The following is a 16,193-nucleotide window of genomic DNA, read 5'->3' on the forward strand; positions in this document are numbered from 1 at the left end:
AGTATTAAAAAAAAAAATACATTCAATTCTCTGTCACTTTAAAATGTATTTTTCTAATTTTTATAAAGCCTCAACATTCCCATAAATACTCTTATACTGATAGGTGCTATAAATGCTATGCATCCCAATATCTTCCTTTTTCCTCCTGTGTGTGAATGTGATGATGGTACCAAAAGAAAACAATCAATTATAATTGCATGACTTCCAATACCTCCAATTTCCTCCTTACACTAAAAATTTTCAAAATCCAGTGCAGCTTCTCTATAAATATTTCCTTTCCTATTTCCTTCTAATACCATCATCCAACACTCAAAGGACCAAACATAAAACAACTCTGCAAGACAATCAACATAATCTAGATAATAGATATGGGTGGGTTACTATCCTCGTAGACAACTTCAGAATTTTCATTGCTGGATGAATCTATCATTCTTTTTTCGTTCCCCTCCCCTCTCTCATGGATTTTTCCACCCTGTATTTTGCATTTAGTTTTCAACCTGTTTTGCCCTTTCTTTAATATTTGTATATTTGAACCTGCAGTTCAGAATTAAAAGATGGTCAATTTTGATTCATTGTAAAACTTCATTTTTTTTTTTTTGAGAAACTTTAAGGACCTACTAAATAATTTTGACATTATAAAAATGCATCCTCAGTGTAAAGACTAACAGGTGGTAAAAAAAAAAAAAAAAAAAAAAAAAAAAAAAAAAAAAAAAAGCTGTATAATAATCAGCTATCATTCTAAGTCTGCCAGATGGCAGGACAATCAAATTATTAAGAATCTATAAAATGATGTGTAGGCATGTTCGTGTATACACACATGCATGTGCACACACACACACACACACACACACACAGAGTATGTGGCAATTACTATGTTACACTAGCAGATCTTGTGCACACAATCATACTATACTCAAATTCACTTCGGTTTGTGCTGTCGAATCATTGCTTACTACAATGAACCGAGCACTCATGCATATGTGCACCTATCACATCCCTTGGTATCTTTGTACCTGCTTTACCTAATCTGGAACAGACAAAAAGCACTGTTTCTGATAAAGCAGTGGATTACAGGGATTACTTAATAAGCTGACCACCTAGTGTTTACTGTATAACTACTGTTTGTAAGAATTTAATTACATCTTTAAATAAAGGAACTGTATGTATTTATTTGTTGATAAGTTAAAATTTCCAGTATGAACCACAAGGAGAAAACATTAATAAAAATCGTTTATTCAACCAATTTCCTATGCTCTATGGCATACATCAAGAATAAAACATATTTTGAAAAAAAAAAAAAACAATTTATTTCTAAAACAAACTGCAATTTATAGATGTCATTAAATTGATGGTGGACACTGCACTGATATCAAACATGTGGCTCATTGAGCCATGTGTAATATCTATCATGGACAATTCAAACCACAGAAGTGTTAGGTCAAAGTTAAGATTTATCTCAAAAACCAAAGGAAACTATAGTCAAAATGTCAAAAACTACTATGCTACTACTTTGCTAGTATGGATGGCTGAATGGTTAGTGTATTTGTTCTCAAATCATAAAAGGTGGTGGATTCGAATCCCACTGTGAGCACAGATGTCTATGATTGTCCTAAGGGGAGATGAATTTCACTGCATGGTGTGAAACTACTGTCCTGCTTACTGGAGGCTTCAAAAAGTACCATATAAAATTCATAAAAATAGAAAAAAAATTCTTGGCCCACCCATGGTGTAAATGTACTAAGTTTACAGTTTTTCGTAGATGGAGGTCACATAAAAAAAAAAAAGTGTTGTTATCATTGACTTCTTAAATGAAGTAATTATTGCTCTGATGTTCTAAAGCAAGGATTCTTAACATTTTTGCCTGTCATAAAATGTTAAGAATCCTCCTCATAAAAGCATTTCTCCCTCATCCAAAAATACATGTTCACTTTAAATTAGTTAACATTCAAATTAGTTAACTGTGCAGTATCGACATTAAAATTACTGAATTTTATCCTTAAGTCACCATCTTCTGATGTGTTCAATCTCTTTCTTGTTTTCTCAGTGAATTATAATAATCAGTAAACTATTATAACAAAATTCACCTGTCAATATTCATTCGATTTTCTCTTTCAAGTTGATCAACCACAAGGGCGAGGGGTGGGATCAAATCTTGACTCCACTGGGAATCTCTGGTTTAAAGGTCACAATACAGAGATAAAAAAAAAAGTGACTACTTGATTATCAATATTATGCCTCTAGTTATTAAGTACAGCAATTCACAATGTGATCATAAAAAAATGAGTAAGGGTGCAGTCAAAAGTGATCAATATTGGGTTGTTTTCTGGCAAAGTTCTCCCAGATTTCTAGCAGTTTCTTGCAGCAAAACTTAATCAAATCAGGTGTTCTGTAAAATATATGATGATTCTCAGAATACTTTCTTTTTAATCTTGTGGTGTGTCTGTCTGTTGTCCATTTTACTGTACTTCTTTTTAAGTAATAGTGGTAGAATGTTACTAATGATAAGAGATGAATTCTGCCCTCTCGGGATGGAGAATCACAGTGGACATAACACTAATAACTTTTAGAGTATATGGTGTGAGATAGATGTTTATATGACAAGATATTTAGTGGATGTTGCTATAGACCAGGAAATACAGATGGCAATGACTAGGAAATATTTGGGCAAATTAGCTAGGTAAGTACAAATCAAGTGATCATTATGGAGGTCTTCAACTCTAGCAATATAAACTGGTCAGAGGTAGCAGCATGTGGTGGAGAGAACACAAGGATCAAGAGTTTTGGATTTGGTCATAATGTTAGAAGATCTAATTGTGACTTAAGATGTCATACTTGCCCCCATTTGATGAGAGTGACCATCTAGTCGTAATTTAGAGTATGAATAAGTATCAAGACAAAAGGAATTTATATGGAATTATTAGCAGGTAATTATCACAGACTTAGAAACCAGCTTCAAGCAATGGATGAAAGAATTTGAAAGAAGAGAGGTCAGTAGTGCAGGATGGGTGATGCTTATATTTTGAAAGATATATAAAGAGAGGTGGTGAATAGTTGCATGAGAATAATAAAGTGACTAAGGAGAGAAAAATCTGAACATGAGAGACTAGCATTGCAATCTAAGGTTCCAAGGAGTTTTTTTGCAAGCAGGAGGAAAATGACTGTGAATAGAGATGGAACTCAGGTTTCATATGCAGATGACATAGTTGAGCTATTTAATGATCACTTTATTAAGAGTGTTTCATCTTGGTCAGGCTTTATTCCTAGAGGGCTAAACTGTTAGAAGTGAATGTATTCCGAATACTGAGTACACTGAATGTCAGTGTACTTAGTGCAGGGAGACTGGATAAAATTTCGCTATGTGTTTTAAGGGGATATGCTGCAGAAATGACTGTGCCATTAACTTGGTTGTTTAATAAAAGTCTTGAAATGGAACAAGTCCCTTGAGAGTGGAAGAAAGGTAAGATAGTGCCATTGCATGAAGACGATGGTAGAATGGTCAAACTATAGGCCAGTTTGTATGTCTTCTGTAAATGTCAAGATTTTGGAGAAATTTGTAACAACTCATATATAGAAGCAGATGAGGGTAATGTTATTTATGCAGACCAGCATGGGTTTGTAAAGGGAGCATTCTTGTTTTAGCAATATGGTTACCTTTTACAACAGAGCAACAAGAGTGGTGGACAAGGATAAGGTATACATTGTCACTTTTTGATTTTGTAAAGGCATTTGATTTGACAGAGCGCCACATGAAAGTTGTAACATATGGGCTTGGAAATCAGTTTAGTGGACTGGAATAGCAACTGGCTTTCTGATAGATATCACAGAGTTGTATGTGGGGAAGCAGTATTAGTGAATAGGAAGGTTACAAATGGAGTACCACAGGTTCAGTACTGGGACCATTACTATTCAATTTTTATGTCAATGATATTGTCACAGAACTACAAGGAGATATTCAGTTGTTTGTAGATGATGTTAAGCTTGGGGGAGGATTATTATTGGATTTACAACAGGAAGATTTTTCATATGGTAGAACAAGGAGAAAAAAACAAGGGCAATGGGCCATTCCTGGAAGTCTCAAAGCAAGTAGTGAGTAAAAGGATAAGAAGTTTTTTGCATGGATAAAAGTGCAACAGTGGATGAGTTTAAGGGGTGGTATGATAGATTTTGTATTGACTAGTAGTGAACTCCCACAATAAGTTTTGTGACTCAATGGAAGTCAAGATAATAATAATCCTATACATGAGAGGTTGAACAAACTCTCATATATAGGATTCTTTAAAAGGAATAAATCAATACATTAATACATCAGTATCATGGATGGGTAGAAATTTGATTAAAAGAAACGTGTTAACTTGAAGATCTTGAACACATTTGGTAGTAGTCATGTTTATCTCTAGATATGAATATGAATTTGGGTTATTTGTTGAGATCATGCTGTTACCACCCTAGATGGACTTATGTCTCTTCCTTGAAAGCTAAAAATAATAACTATTTTCTCATTAGCATATAATGTACATGAATATCTAAAGGTGCACAGATATACTTCTCAAAAGGAGTGATACCAGAAAGAGACACCAAAAGCAAGCTTTCCAATGGATTTTGTCCAATGAAAGCCATAATTACCCTTCCAAACCTAATACAATTAGAACCTCAACTGAAAAAGTCCATTTTTTTTTTTCCAAATCTATGAAAACAAAGCACTTTTTGATTTATAATTTTTATTACATAAACATCAACAAATCATATTTGTAAATAATAGTTTTTGACAGCTCAATTAAATCAGTTTTAAAATTATATTCTGGTTTCACATGTCATGTATGAAATACATCAGTATTTATGTATAATTAATGAAACAATACGTGATAAAATTATTTTTAAGTGAAAATTGCACATTTAAAATTAGATTTCATAAATGGGCAAAAAAGAGAAGAAAGAATAAGAGTTAATTTGCTGTTGTTTTTATCTGAAATATATTCTGCAAATACTGTATAGTTACACTTGCCTGTACAACAATTTTTATTCTATAAAAGTTAGAAACCGGTAACCAGTAGAAAAAGCTGGTTTGTCACTATGTAAGTTTTTCTAGGGAAACAACACTACAGAAAGAAACTAATAATATAAAAATAATAAATTACTAAACATATATGCACAGTTATTAAGAGCTTTTCAAACTTTGTTATAAAAAATATTCAAACAAAACAACTACATACACACATATGTATGTATATATGTGTAAATCTTTGATAGTCTTTAAAGCATTTCTATTATATCAGCACCTATTAATATATTTTTATACAAAAAGGAAAGCATCAAGGATGATTCCAGTTACTGTTATATAGATGAGAATAGACAAAATTGCACTGATAAAAACGTTTTTTTTTCCTCCCAGAAAACCTATACATTTTCTGTTCCATCTGTTGACTGCTGAACATTTGCAGTTAGTAACTGTGGCAATTTTTGATGCTTTTTATACAGAAAGGGATCAAAGAGACTTTCCAGCTGAAAATGCATAAAGAAGATATATAAATAATTTTGTAACTAATACCATACAATATATATATATATATTATTAATCTGGTTTAATGGCGGCTACTACACAAATTACAAATTTAGGGAGAAAAAAACTTTTTTTTTTAAATTTAATCAAGCATATATTTAAAAAAATGGCATAAAAAAGATGATATTTAGCTATACAGAAACTTTCTGGTCACAGGCAATTTATGCTCTCATAGAAACAAAGGTACACGCCACACACTATCAGCTTTTGTCTAAATTGGATTAAAAAAATAAATATTTATTTTTAAATCCAATTATTTTTATACTGTCTCAACATGTTCTCAAACCAATCTGTCTATTTTGCAAGAGGAAAACCTAGTGTTCAGAAGGAGCACCTTGTGATTCACTGAGCTCCACATGAAAAGGTTTAAATTGCTCTTATTCTTGATTATATTCAAAGCAGGTTCTTCCAACCAAGGCTGATTATGCCATGGCATAATTAGTCTTCACCTTAAAATCATTCGATGACAGACTGATTTAGTCAAAATGTTTCTTGACGGTAAATCTTCAAAAAAAGTGACTAACATATTGGTATACTAGATATTTAGAAAGGAAAGGGTGTTAGCATAAGTTATTCACATTATTTTTGACATTAGTAACTCAACAACATGGAGTTGTTAAGCACTCAAAGGTAGATTACTAGGAGACCTAAACCTAGCCTATAATGAATGCGTAGAACTTACTGTAGTGGTTTTCATCTAATATTGAACTACTCACCTTTCCATTATGCACCTTTCATTTAGATGTCGAACAAACAAAGACAGATTGGCAATTTGAGACTTAGCTATTCAGCTGTATTTTATACTGGCCAAAACTGCATATACATTATGATGGGAACCTCGGTTTTTGTTGGAGAATCATAATGAAAAGTCTTAGCTATGAAAACAAACTTCACCTCAAAAGAATTGAAAATACAGTTGACCCTTGAAGAATGCAAGTCTGAACAGCACAGATCCACTTATATCCACTTATATATGGTTTTTTTATGAATAAACATTTTTGGAGATTTGCGCCAATTTGAAAAAACTCGCACACGAATTACGTAGCTCAGAAATATTGAAAAAATTAAGAAAAGTTAGTCATGATCATAAAATAGATGTAGATACTAGTCTATTTTATCATTTACTACCATAAAGTATACACAAATCTATTTATAGAAAGTTAAAATTTATCAAATCTTATGCACACAAACACCTAGAGACCATACATGGTCATTTGCAGTCGAGAGAAATGTAAACAAATGTAAAGATGCAGTATTAAATCATAACTGCATAAAATTAACTGTTATTAATTAGTTAAATTAATCATAAAATAAACATTTTATAACGATTCATTCATTAGTGCATAGGCTAGGCTACAAGCAATTGTATCGATTGTACTACTAGTGACCATAAAGCAATCATATTGCTGTTGCTTCATTATTAGTGCATGAATCGTTATACTTGTAAATAAATTTGCATTTCTTTTTTGCATTAACTTTTCATTTTTGATGTCTAGTAGTAATACGTATAACATTTACATGTTTTGTATCATATAAGACAATATTGATGCAGGTACTGAGACAGACAGACCATTCATCTTGTAAACAGACTACATAAACTTATGGTATCGATAAATACAGTACTGTAAATGTATTTTCACTTCCTTATGATTATCTTCAATAACATTTTCTTTTCTTTAGCTTACTTTATTGTAAGAATATAGTATATATGCATACATATCATATAAAATATATGTTAATTGACTGTTTATGTTATCGGTAAGGCTTCCGGTCACCAATAAGCTATTAGTAGTTAAGTTTTTGGACAGTCAAAAGTTATACATGGATTTTCGAACAACGTGGGAGATTGGTGCCCCTAACCTCAAAAATACTTTATGAAACATAACTGGTGATATTTGGGTTAAGAAGACCCAAACAGGTGAGATCATACTGAGAAAATTGATGTGAAGTCAACTGCCTCTACATATAAGTAGACTAGTTGTAAAGATAGTCATAGAATTTATTTCTAAACATGAAGAGAATCTTGTGGACAAATTTCAAAATGGGAAACTAGACAAAAACTTGTTTGTGTCTAAGATCACATAGAAGGTTCTCATAGGGAAGAAGTAGAGATATTTCATAAGTTATTAGAGAGGCAACTGATATAAACAAAAAGGAAAAGCTAATTTTTGTTGGAGTCCTAAATAGTAGAGTAAGAGATGAATCTTAAATATACAGAAATGTTTGGAGAATCGGAAAAGACATATATAATGGCAAGTATTATATTTGCCATATTTTTGCTTGGGACATGGACTAGTCATTATAACACAATGTTCCTATGGAGGAACACATGCAAAACGAGTAATGTCTTATTAATTATGTTATTGTTGATAGTGATGCCTTTATATTGGTCCAAAGATATAAGACTGCACAAGGGATCTGAAATAAGAAGTTATCATCTAATCCAGAGCAGGATAAAATGCTTATCTAAATAATAAATCCCAAATTTATCAACTACAGAAATACCCTTCTTACACTTTGGGAATGATGCACCAAAAATTTCCTTAAAAATGCTTAATGCTATCCAGAAGAGCACAATCTAGTTAACAGATGAACCCACTCTTATAGACTTGCTTCAACTACTTTCTGGTTAGACATCCTGTATTTGCATTTATGCTTTTTGTATAGCCATTTTTGTGGTCACTGTTTCTGCTGAACTGGCCACCACCATTCCTCCACTTTTCTCTAACCATGTACAAATCTGATCAGCTGCTCGTCAACATCCATGTACAGTTCAGCTTTGCGCTTATTAAATCAACTTCTTCCTCTTTCACTTCATCCATCACTATTCTTTGAAACAGTCTTCTTCACACTCCAGGTGCTCATAAGAAACACATCAACTGGTTTTATCTTTAACTACTTGCCAACACATACATCACTCTTGTGCTACAGGATTTGCAGCCTTTCAGAATTGAGGTAAAAAATATCATCAGGAACTTGAAATGTTGAAAGGCAATTGGAGTAGATGATATTTGACTTGAAATATTGTGGTATTTCAACATTTCATTGTTCATTGTAAGTTTTGTAGTGACTATACTGCATAATCCAATAGGCTTTGTCATAAGATTCCAAATTTTTTATTAAACATACCAAACTTAAATGCCTATATATCTCTACCAGTCTATTCTCTGGCATTTCCTCCTTACTTGAAATCTGCATAATGTCACACTTAAGAGAATGAAAAACTTTGATAATTTTTTCATTGAATACTTCAAACTCTATCTTGCAGAATGGTTTCCAGGATGCCACTTTCATCATTTACTATCATCTTCTTAATGTGTAATGTTTGACATAAGCTTTCATTACACCTTAAGGAATTCAAACTTAGAGCTTTTAATGAAAGACACTGGTGAGATATAGAGGCTATGGAAATACAAGAAGATATCAATTTAAGCTTTCATTTTTCATACTCTTATCTTGAGCAAAACACACCATCTACCTAAGTTGTAAACTGGCATTTAATGCTGAAGGATATATAGGGTTTATATTAAATTAAGTATAAGGAGAAGTTGTAAACTGAGCTTCTGACATAAAGACCACATATTTTAAGATGAAACTTTATCCATTTTTCACTTTTCTGCTAGTTTCATATATCTTTTTTGTATGCTTCTTTGGGGGAGTTGGTTAGATATCAAACAAGAGATGTAATGTCGCAAAGCTGGAATAGAATCCATGTTGAGTTTTCAGCTGTTGATTTCATTCTAGTTTAACAGCATGAAGATTATGTAACATACTGTAGCTATCTTTGCAGAAATATTTGTAATAAAATGGATGAGAATAATTTTTTGTTACAATCTTCTGTGAGATTCTGAAAAAATCTTAAGTTTCAAATGTTTTCTTTTTTTTCCACTCTCTCTGTCAAACAAAGGTAACCATGATATTCATTTCTAACAAAGTTTTCAATATCTTAGCCATCCATGATTTAATGGCTAAGATTCATTTTAGAAATTATGGACTTTACAACTGTTTTATAAATAACTATTTTAATTTCCCGATGTTTCGACCTTCATATTAAGGTCATCATCTGGAGTATATACAAGGACAAGCTGAGTTACATTTCACACAGTAAGCTAAAGAAACAATGATTTGATCACCAGTTATTCTACTGGCATGACTTTTAGTGGGAAAAAAAAAAAAAAAAGATAAAATTAAAAATTAATTATTTAGAAACTACATCAAAGCTAAATTCTATTTTAAGATAACATGAGAGAAACATTCTTTCATATAAATAGTTTTCTTACAGTAACAATGATGTCCTATTTTTAACATGACAATTGTTATATTAGATTTAGGATTCTGGATTACCTACAGTCCTGTTTATAGTTAACTCTTAGGAAGAAAGGTTCTGTGGGTAGAATATGTGCCTTCCATATGCTTAGGATTTTTAGACCATCATTATTGTTCAGGTTGGGATAGTTGATAAGAATCTCACAGGCTTCCTTCAATTTGCGTTCATACCATGTTTTGGTGTAATGTAAACAACTGGTGCTTTTCCAGTCAATTCTATATAAAGTGTTCACAACATGATCAGAAAGGTCAGCTTCACCATAGTTATTATATTTAATATATTGTTCATGTTCCTTTTGTCTGATAGGAATTGTGTGTCCTGTTTCCCCTATATATGGTAGATTACAGGTGCAATAAATATGGTATACTCCAGGGTGTATATACACCCTGGAGTATACTGTATATCCAGGGTGGGCCAGCGGAGGGAGTGGGTTTTTGGATGAGTTGAGTAAGCTTTTTAATTTTGCAGGAGGCTTTGAGGTTGTATTTCTGTAGTATTCTGTTTATTTTATCTGATATCCCTTTAATGTAAGGAATGGTTATAGTTTTATTGTGGTCTGGTTTATCTTTGTTTTTTTATTGAGATCTTGCAGAGAATTTCGTTAATAGTGTTTTGACTGTAACCATTTTTGAGAAAATTATTGCTGATAACTTTAAATTCGTCTTTCAGCACTTGTTCATTGGAGCAGATCTTCAAAGCCCTGTTTTTTAGAGTATTAATGACACCTAGTTTTTGTGTTGGGTGGTGATAGGAGTTTATGTGTATATATTGGCCAGTATGAAGGAAAGACTGCCAGAAGACGTGTGAATCTAGAAACGGAAGTGTGTTCTGTTTTTCAATCTCAATTGTATGCATTTGTGTTGTTTGTTTAGGTGGCTAAGGAAAGTGTCTAGCGGTCACGAGGCCAGATTGCGAAAACATCTTCAACATATCTAAGCCAGACTTTGGTCTGGCTTAGATATGTTGATGATGGTTTTAAAGGAGAGGAATCTAGAACATGTTGCTCAAAATGTTCCACATAAAAGTTAGCAATTGGGGGGAGGGGGATAATGGCAAGCCCATGGCTTTGCCTTCTTTTTGTAGGTAGAAAGCGTTCTGCCATACAAACGTAATACACGTGCAAAGAGCGCCGTGATATCTGGAGGGAATTTGTTCTGTAAAAGAAGGATTGTGTCATTGATTGGGACATTCGTAAAGAGGGCAGAGATGTCAAAACTAACTAATAAATCATCTTTTTCTAATGTAATGTCTTTGATTATGTTTATGAAGTGTTGTGTGTTTCTGATATACGAGGAGGAAATGGCCTACCAACTCCTTGAATGTTGCAGCTAATTTCTTGGCAAGGTGATAATTCGGGCTGTCTATACCTTTGACTATCGGCCAGAGTGGTGTTTTGTTTGTGTATCTTTGGTAGACTGTAAATTCTTGGGGAATGAGCGTAGTGTGGAAGTAATTTTTTGACTGTATCTTTGGGCCATGTAGTAATTGATTTAAGTAGTTTCTCTGTTTTATTTTTTATTCTATTGGTTGGGTCGTAGTTAACAAGTTGGTATGTACTATTGTCCGAGACAATAGTACATACTAACTATTTTTATGTGGTTCGGTTTAGAATAACGGTGGCACTTCCTTTATCAGCTCTAGTTATTACGATGTTCGGATTTGATTTTAATGATTTCACCGCTATTAATTCATGTTTCATTAAGTTACTTGTTATTATTTTCTTATAATTTATATTTAAAATGTTGGCGGTTTCTAAACATATTTTCTCTGCTTATTTGGGATGAATCTTAAGCCTCTTTCAATATTACAAATAAAATCCAGTTTGTTCATCAATCTAGGTTCTAAGGCAAAATTTAGACCTTTGCTGAAAATAGCGAGAGTTCATCTTTGTTTAAGGCGTGGTTAGATAGGTTAACTACATTACTGTTACCTGCAGGAGATTGGTAGCTCCTGTTGTTTCTTGCTTCTGGTTGGTTGTTAACATCTACTGTGGAGAAATTCAAATATGTCTGTTGGTTTTGTCGATCTTTTAGTCTATGAAATTTGGATATGAGATTTTCTTTCTTAGTTTGAAGGATATGGTTTGCCGTGTTGTCTGTAATCTTTTTGAGGATAATCCAAACATCTGCATTTAAGAAACTTGAAAGTTCAGATTTTACATTTTGTACCTGGTTTTGAGTAACGGCCTAGTTTTTCCTAATAGCCTAGATCTGTTCATTTTCATGATTATTGCTGATGGGCAGTGTTCCAAAATTTATGCTGAATTACAACATGATTTCTGTTATAATTCAAAGGATTCCAAAGTGCATGAGTCACCCCTAGGAACAGTCTCTCATTTAAACTGGGATATATACTTTCATATATAGCTGACCTGTTGGCTGAGTGGTTAGTGTATCTTCTCTCCAGTGAAGAGGCGGTGGGTTCAAATCCTGCTTAGGGTATGAATGTTTGTGATTGTCTTTCACCTTCTTACATTCATGTGTGTGTGTGTGTCCCCCCCCCCAAAAAAAAAAAAAACATCAGGCTCTGTGACAAGCTGGTTGAGCCTTCCAAAGGTATGTCATCATGTATCAGCAGACCCTGTACTAAATGGGACATGATGATAGGAAGAAGAAGATAAACCGTAGATTATTGATAGTTCTCCCTCCAGATAAATCAGGCCACAGCCTTATGTAAGTTTCTGCACATATGGATGCAAAAAGTGACTGCATTCCTGCATTCTTTCGACACTGAATGGTACCCAGTAGGAAAGCCTTCATAATTTCTCCCTTTCTATTCCATGGTCAGATTATTTGTTCTCCTTATCCAAATTTTCTTTGAGTTACTGAAATCTCTTGCTAGGATAAAGGTGCACGTTTCTGCACATATGGATGCAAGAAGTGACTGCATTCTTTCGACACTGAATGGTACCCAGTAGGAGAGCCTTCATAATTTCTCCCTTTCTATTCCATGGTCAGATTACTTGTTCTCCTTATCCAAATTTTCTTTGAGTTACTGAAATCTCTTGCTAGGATAAAGGTGCACGTTTCTGCACATATGGATGCAAGAAGTGGCTACATTCCTGTAGTAACTCCCTGCATCTTTTGGCACTGAATGGTACCCAGTAGGACAGCCTCCATAATTTCTCCCTTTCTATTCCATAGTCAGATTACTTGCTGTTTTTCTTATCCAAACTTTCTTCGATTGAGTTACTGAAATCTCTTGCTAGGATAAAGACTTTCATTTTCCATTCCATTCAAAATCTTTGACGATTATCATCCAAGTCTGTTTTCTCCAATTGTGTTCTAGAATTAGTGTATCTAGAATGAATGTATTATCTTTACGCTCTTTCATACTTAGCTGGTATCTGTTGCCACAGTAAGTAAACAAACCCATATTTGGCCAATTCCAGAAAGGAAAGGAAAGATAAAAGTCTACCATCAAACAATCAACTCATTATCCTCATCTCAGTTCTCTTTAAAATAATAGAGAAAGTCATTAACAGCCAACTTCATTCAAAAACATTCAACCAACCAATCCACAGTGGACTAAGTATATTTCTGCACTGAATATGACTGATTTACAATATGATGAAAAGTAAGACTTCATGGTGAAAATCTTACCATTGCCATATGGACCAATTAGCACACCTTTTTGTCACACAGCTTTATAAATAATATGGGCTTGCCACAAAACCAGAATATTCCATCAAGTTATTTCATCATACAATACTTGATGAATAAAACTTGATTATTTATCAACAAAGCATAAAATAAAGATCTCCAAAATAAACCATAAAAAAGAACTATTTACAGTGAAGCAAGAAATGTTATACTATTAACTTAAAACTATTTTTTTTATATCATTTTGTCATCAGGCATATGACTGACAGAAAATAACATATTACACAATAGAGTAGGCTAACAATAAACTTCACCATTAGAGAATAGTCCTGATTCTAATCACTGACTGGTATAGGTCTGATTCTAGTCTTTTTCTTCAAGCAGCCTAGTACTATGGAAGCAAAAAATACCACAGGGTTTACATAGGCACTTCAAAAAAAGTGATTGTGTTCCTCTACACCAAATTCTGCCCTTTCTATTTAGTTCGATTCGAATGAATTTCTAGATGACCTTAAGCAATATAAAATACTACATTTTGAAGATGTCAAAGACAGTTGAATGTCAGAGCCAGTAGAGGCATCTGCAGGGGTTGGGCTATCCTTCATTTTAGTTTGATTAGGCTGAATGTCTCAGATTTTAGTAATACAAGAAACAACTCTATTCCAAATTTAATTAAAGTCAGTTGAAAAATGTGATCTGTAGAGGTGTTTATGGAGGAAGTGATCCCACGCAACACACACCAAACTCCCCCATTTTTTTTTTTTTAGTCTTGGCTCAATTTTTTTTGAGCTAAGACTTTTCTTGGCCAAACCACTGTTATATTCTAAATTTGGTTGAAATCAGCTGAATAATGCAGCCTATAGAGATGCCTGCAAAATATGCTACCCCTCCAATACATTCTGCTCTTGACTTTTGTTGGGGGGGGGGAATTCTCTGAGAGCATATAAAATGTGTCTGTGAAGAAGGAAAAAAGAAGAAAATAATGGTTCTGGGGCATTTTTTTCACTATTTTCAAAGAAGAAGAACCAGATTTAGAGAGGATTGAATTTTGACTCAAATGATTCTTGTAATAAGAGTAGTAAGTAACTTGTTATAATACTTGACTAAGGAGTCACTGTAGACTCTCAAATACTTCATAATATTTCAACTCTTGTACAATTAATATTTGTAAACTATATAATTTAAAGCATCTGTAAAGCTTAGCTCTATTCCAAATTAACACTTGAAATAATTTGTGAAAAAAAGAATAATATTAATTATCTCATAATCACAATTACACACCTCTCTTATGATGCACGGTACATCTCTAGCGATACGGGACATATCTTTTGGTGCTGCTTTGCTAAATGGAGAATTTGCAAGATCCAGAAGGAAGTCTCTGGTATAAGAGATTTTACTAGAGGAGTGTGAACACATTTCATCTTTTTTTTTCACTAACTCTACCACAGATCCTGTAGTTTTAAAAAACTGAGCACGTCTAGCTTTAGCACTAAGAGATGGCAAATTTGTAGAAGCTTCTGCCTATAAAAACAACTTTCTTTCAATATGGCATTTTTTAAATTAAGTTACTAAATGAGAAAATGTTTAAATTATCTTTGCAACTCTTTGTATAATGGAAATGCAACCAATTTAATTTAAATTCTCATTTAACACATTCATACTGAAGTGAGATGCAACTATTTTTTCAGTATGTTCTGTCAGCAACGAGTATGGAAGAGCAACAATTTTTGTAACATGCACATTGCACTGAAACCAAAACAAGAGAGGAAAAAAATTTAATATAATTCAATGGTGTGAAATTAGTGACACATTATACTAGGCCATGAGTCTAGTGACATGAATCATGCATGCTTTTGCATTTGATGTAATGAGAACAGCTGGGTTTGAAGAGGATACTGGACAGGCAATGAGAGAGAGGAATGGCTCAAGGAAGGCATGGAGAAGTTACAGTTGAATAAATGGTAACAGTGAAACTTGTTATACATCCAGAATTGAACTGTTATGTTTGTATACAAATGATATAAGTAACAGAAACAAGGGAAATGAAATTGTTGCATAGATGAATTTGTTCAGTCAAAAATTGTTGGAATAAGTGAGACATGGTTGGATGAGGAAGGCATCCTGACAGAAGGATATGATATTTTTCATGAAGAACAGAAATAGTAAAAAAGGCAGTGGAGTGCTGTTGCTGATAGAAAAGGAGTTATGTCTATGCAAGGGGGAAATAGTGACAGCAGTTTATAGGCCAGTATGGTGTGAGACACAGGCGAATAGAATGAAATACTTAGCCAGATATTGCTATAGACCTGATAACGTGGCAATATAGACTGGATGACGAGATAACATCTGGAAGTAAAGAAAATAAATTTCTCAAGTTTTTGAGGAAAAACTACCTCAGGCAGTATGTAAAAGAGTGTATACAAGGAACGAGGATCTTGGATCTGATTACCTCATCAGAGGATGTCATTATAAATGGGGTGTCAAATCTCCCTCTGGTTAGTGAGAGTGACAAAGAAGTGATCATCTGGGTGGTTGTCAGCCATATGAGGACTTCTGTGAGGAAAGGAAATATGTGGAACTGTAAATCTGGTGATTATGAAAAGCTCAGGAGACAGTCTGCAGCTGTACATGGAACGAAGAGTTGGGTGGAAAGGAGATTAATGCTGCTTGGGTGATATTCAAGATTTATTATTATTTATAAGGGTAC

The 16,193-nt window shown here is 33.4% G+C and overlaps 1 protein-coding gene across 4 annotated transcripts in view; it reads right to left on the minus strand.

Moving 5' to 3' along the window:
* Positions 1-1,213: 1,213 nt before the first annotated feature.
* The window catches only part of mxt (Eukaryotic translation initiation factor mextil), a 446,323-nt gene continuing 431,343 nt past the window's right edge, over positions 1,214-16,193 (minus strand). For 3 of the 4 annotated variants that reach the window (XM_090397619.1, XM_090397617.1, XM_090397616.1), the window contains 2 exons: positions 14,768-15,007; positions 1,214-5,499 (listed from right to left, as the gene is read on the minus strand). In XM_090397619.1, coding sequence (XP_090253745.1) covers positions 5,395-5,499; positions 14,768-15,007 — 345 coding nt within the window. In that variant the 3' untranslated portion in view covers positions 1,214-5,394. Of the gene's footprint in view, positions 5,500-14,767; positions 15,008-16,193 lie in introns of those variants that run through there. The other variant, XM_090397620.1, reaches the window with a different exon arrangement.

The sequence above is a fragment of the Typopeltis vanoorti genome, chromosome 9 (assembly GCF_054136105.1).
Source record: "Typopeltis vanoorti isolate ZY-2024b chromosome 9, IOZ_Tvanoo_1.0, whole genome shotgun sequence".
Taxonomy (NCBI): domain Eukaryota; kingdom Metazoa; phylum Arthropoda; class Arachnida; order Uropygi; family Thelyphonidae; genus Typopeltis; species Typopeltis vanoorti.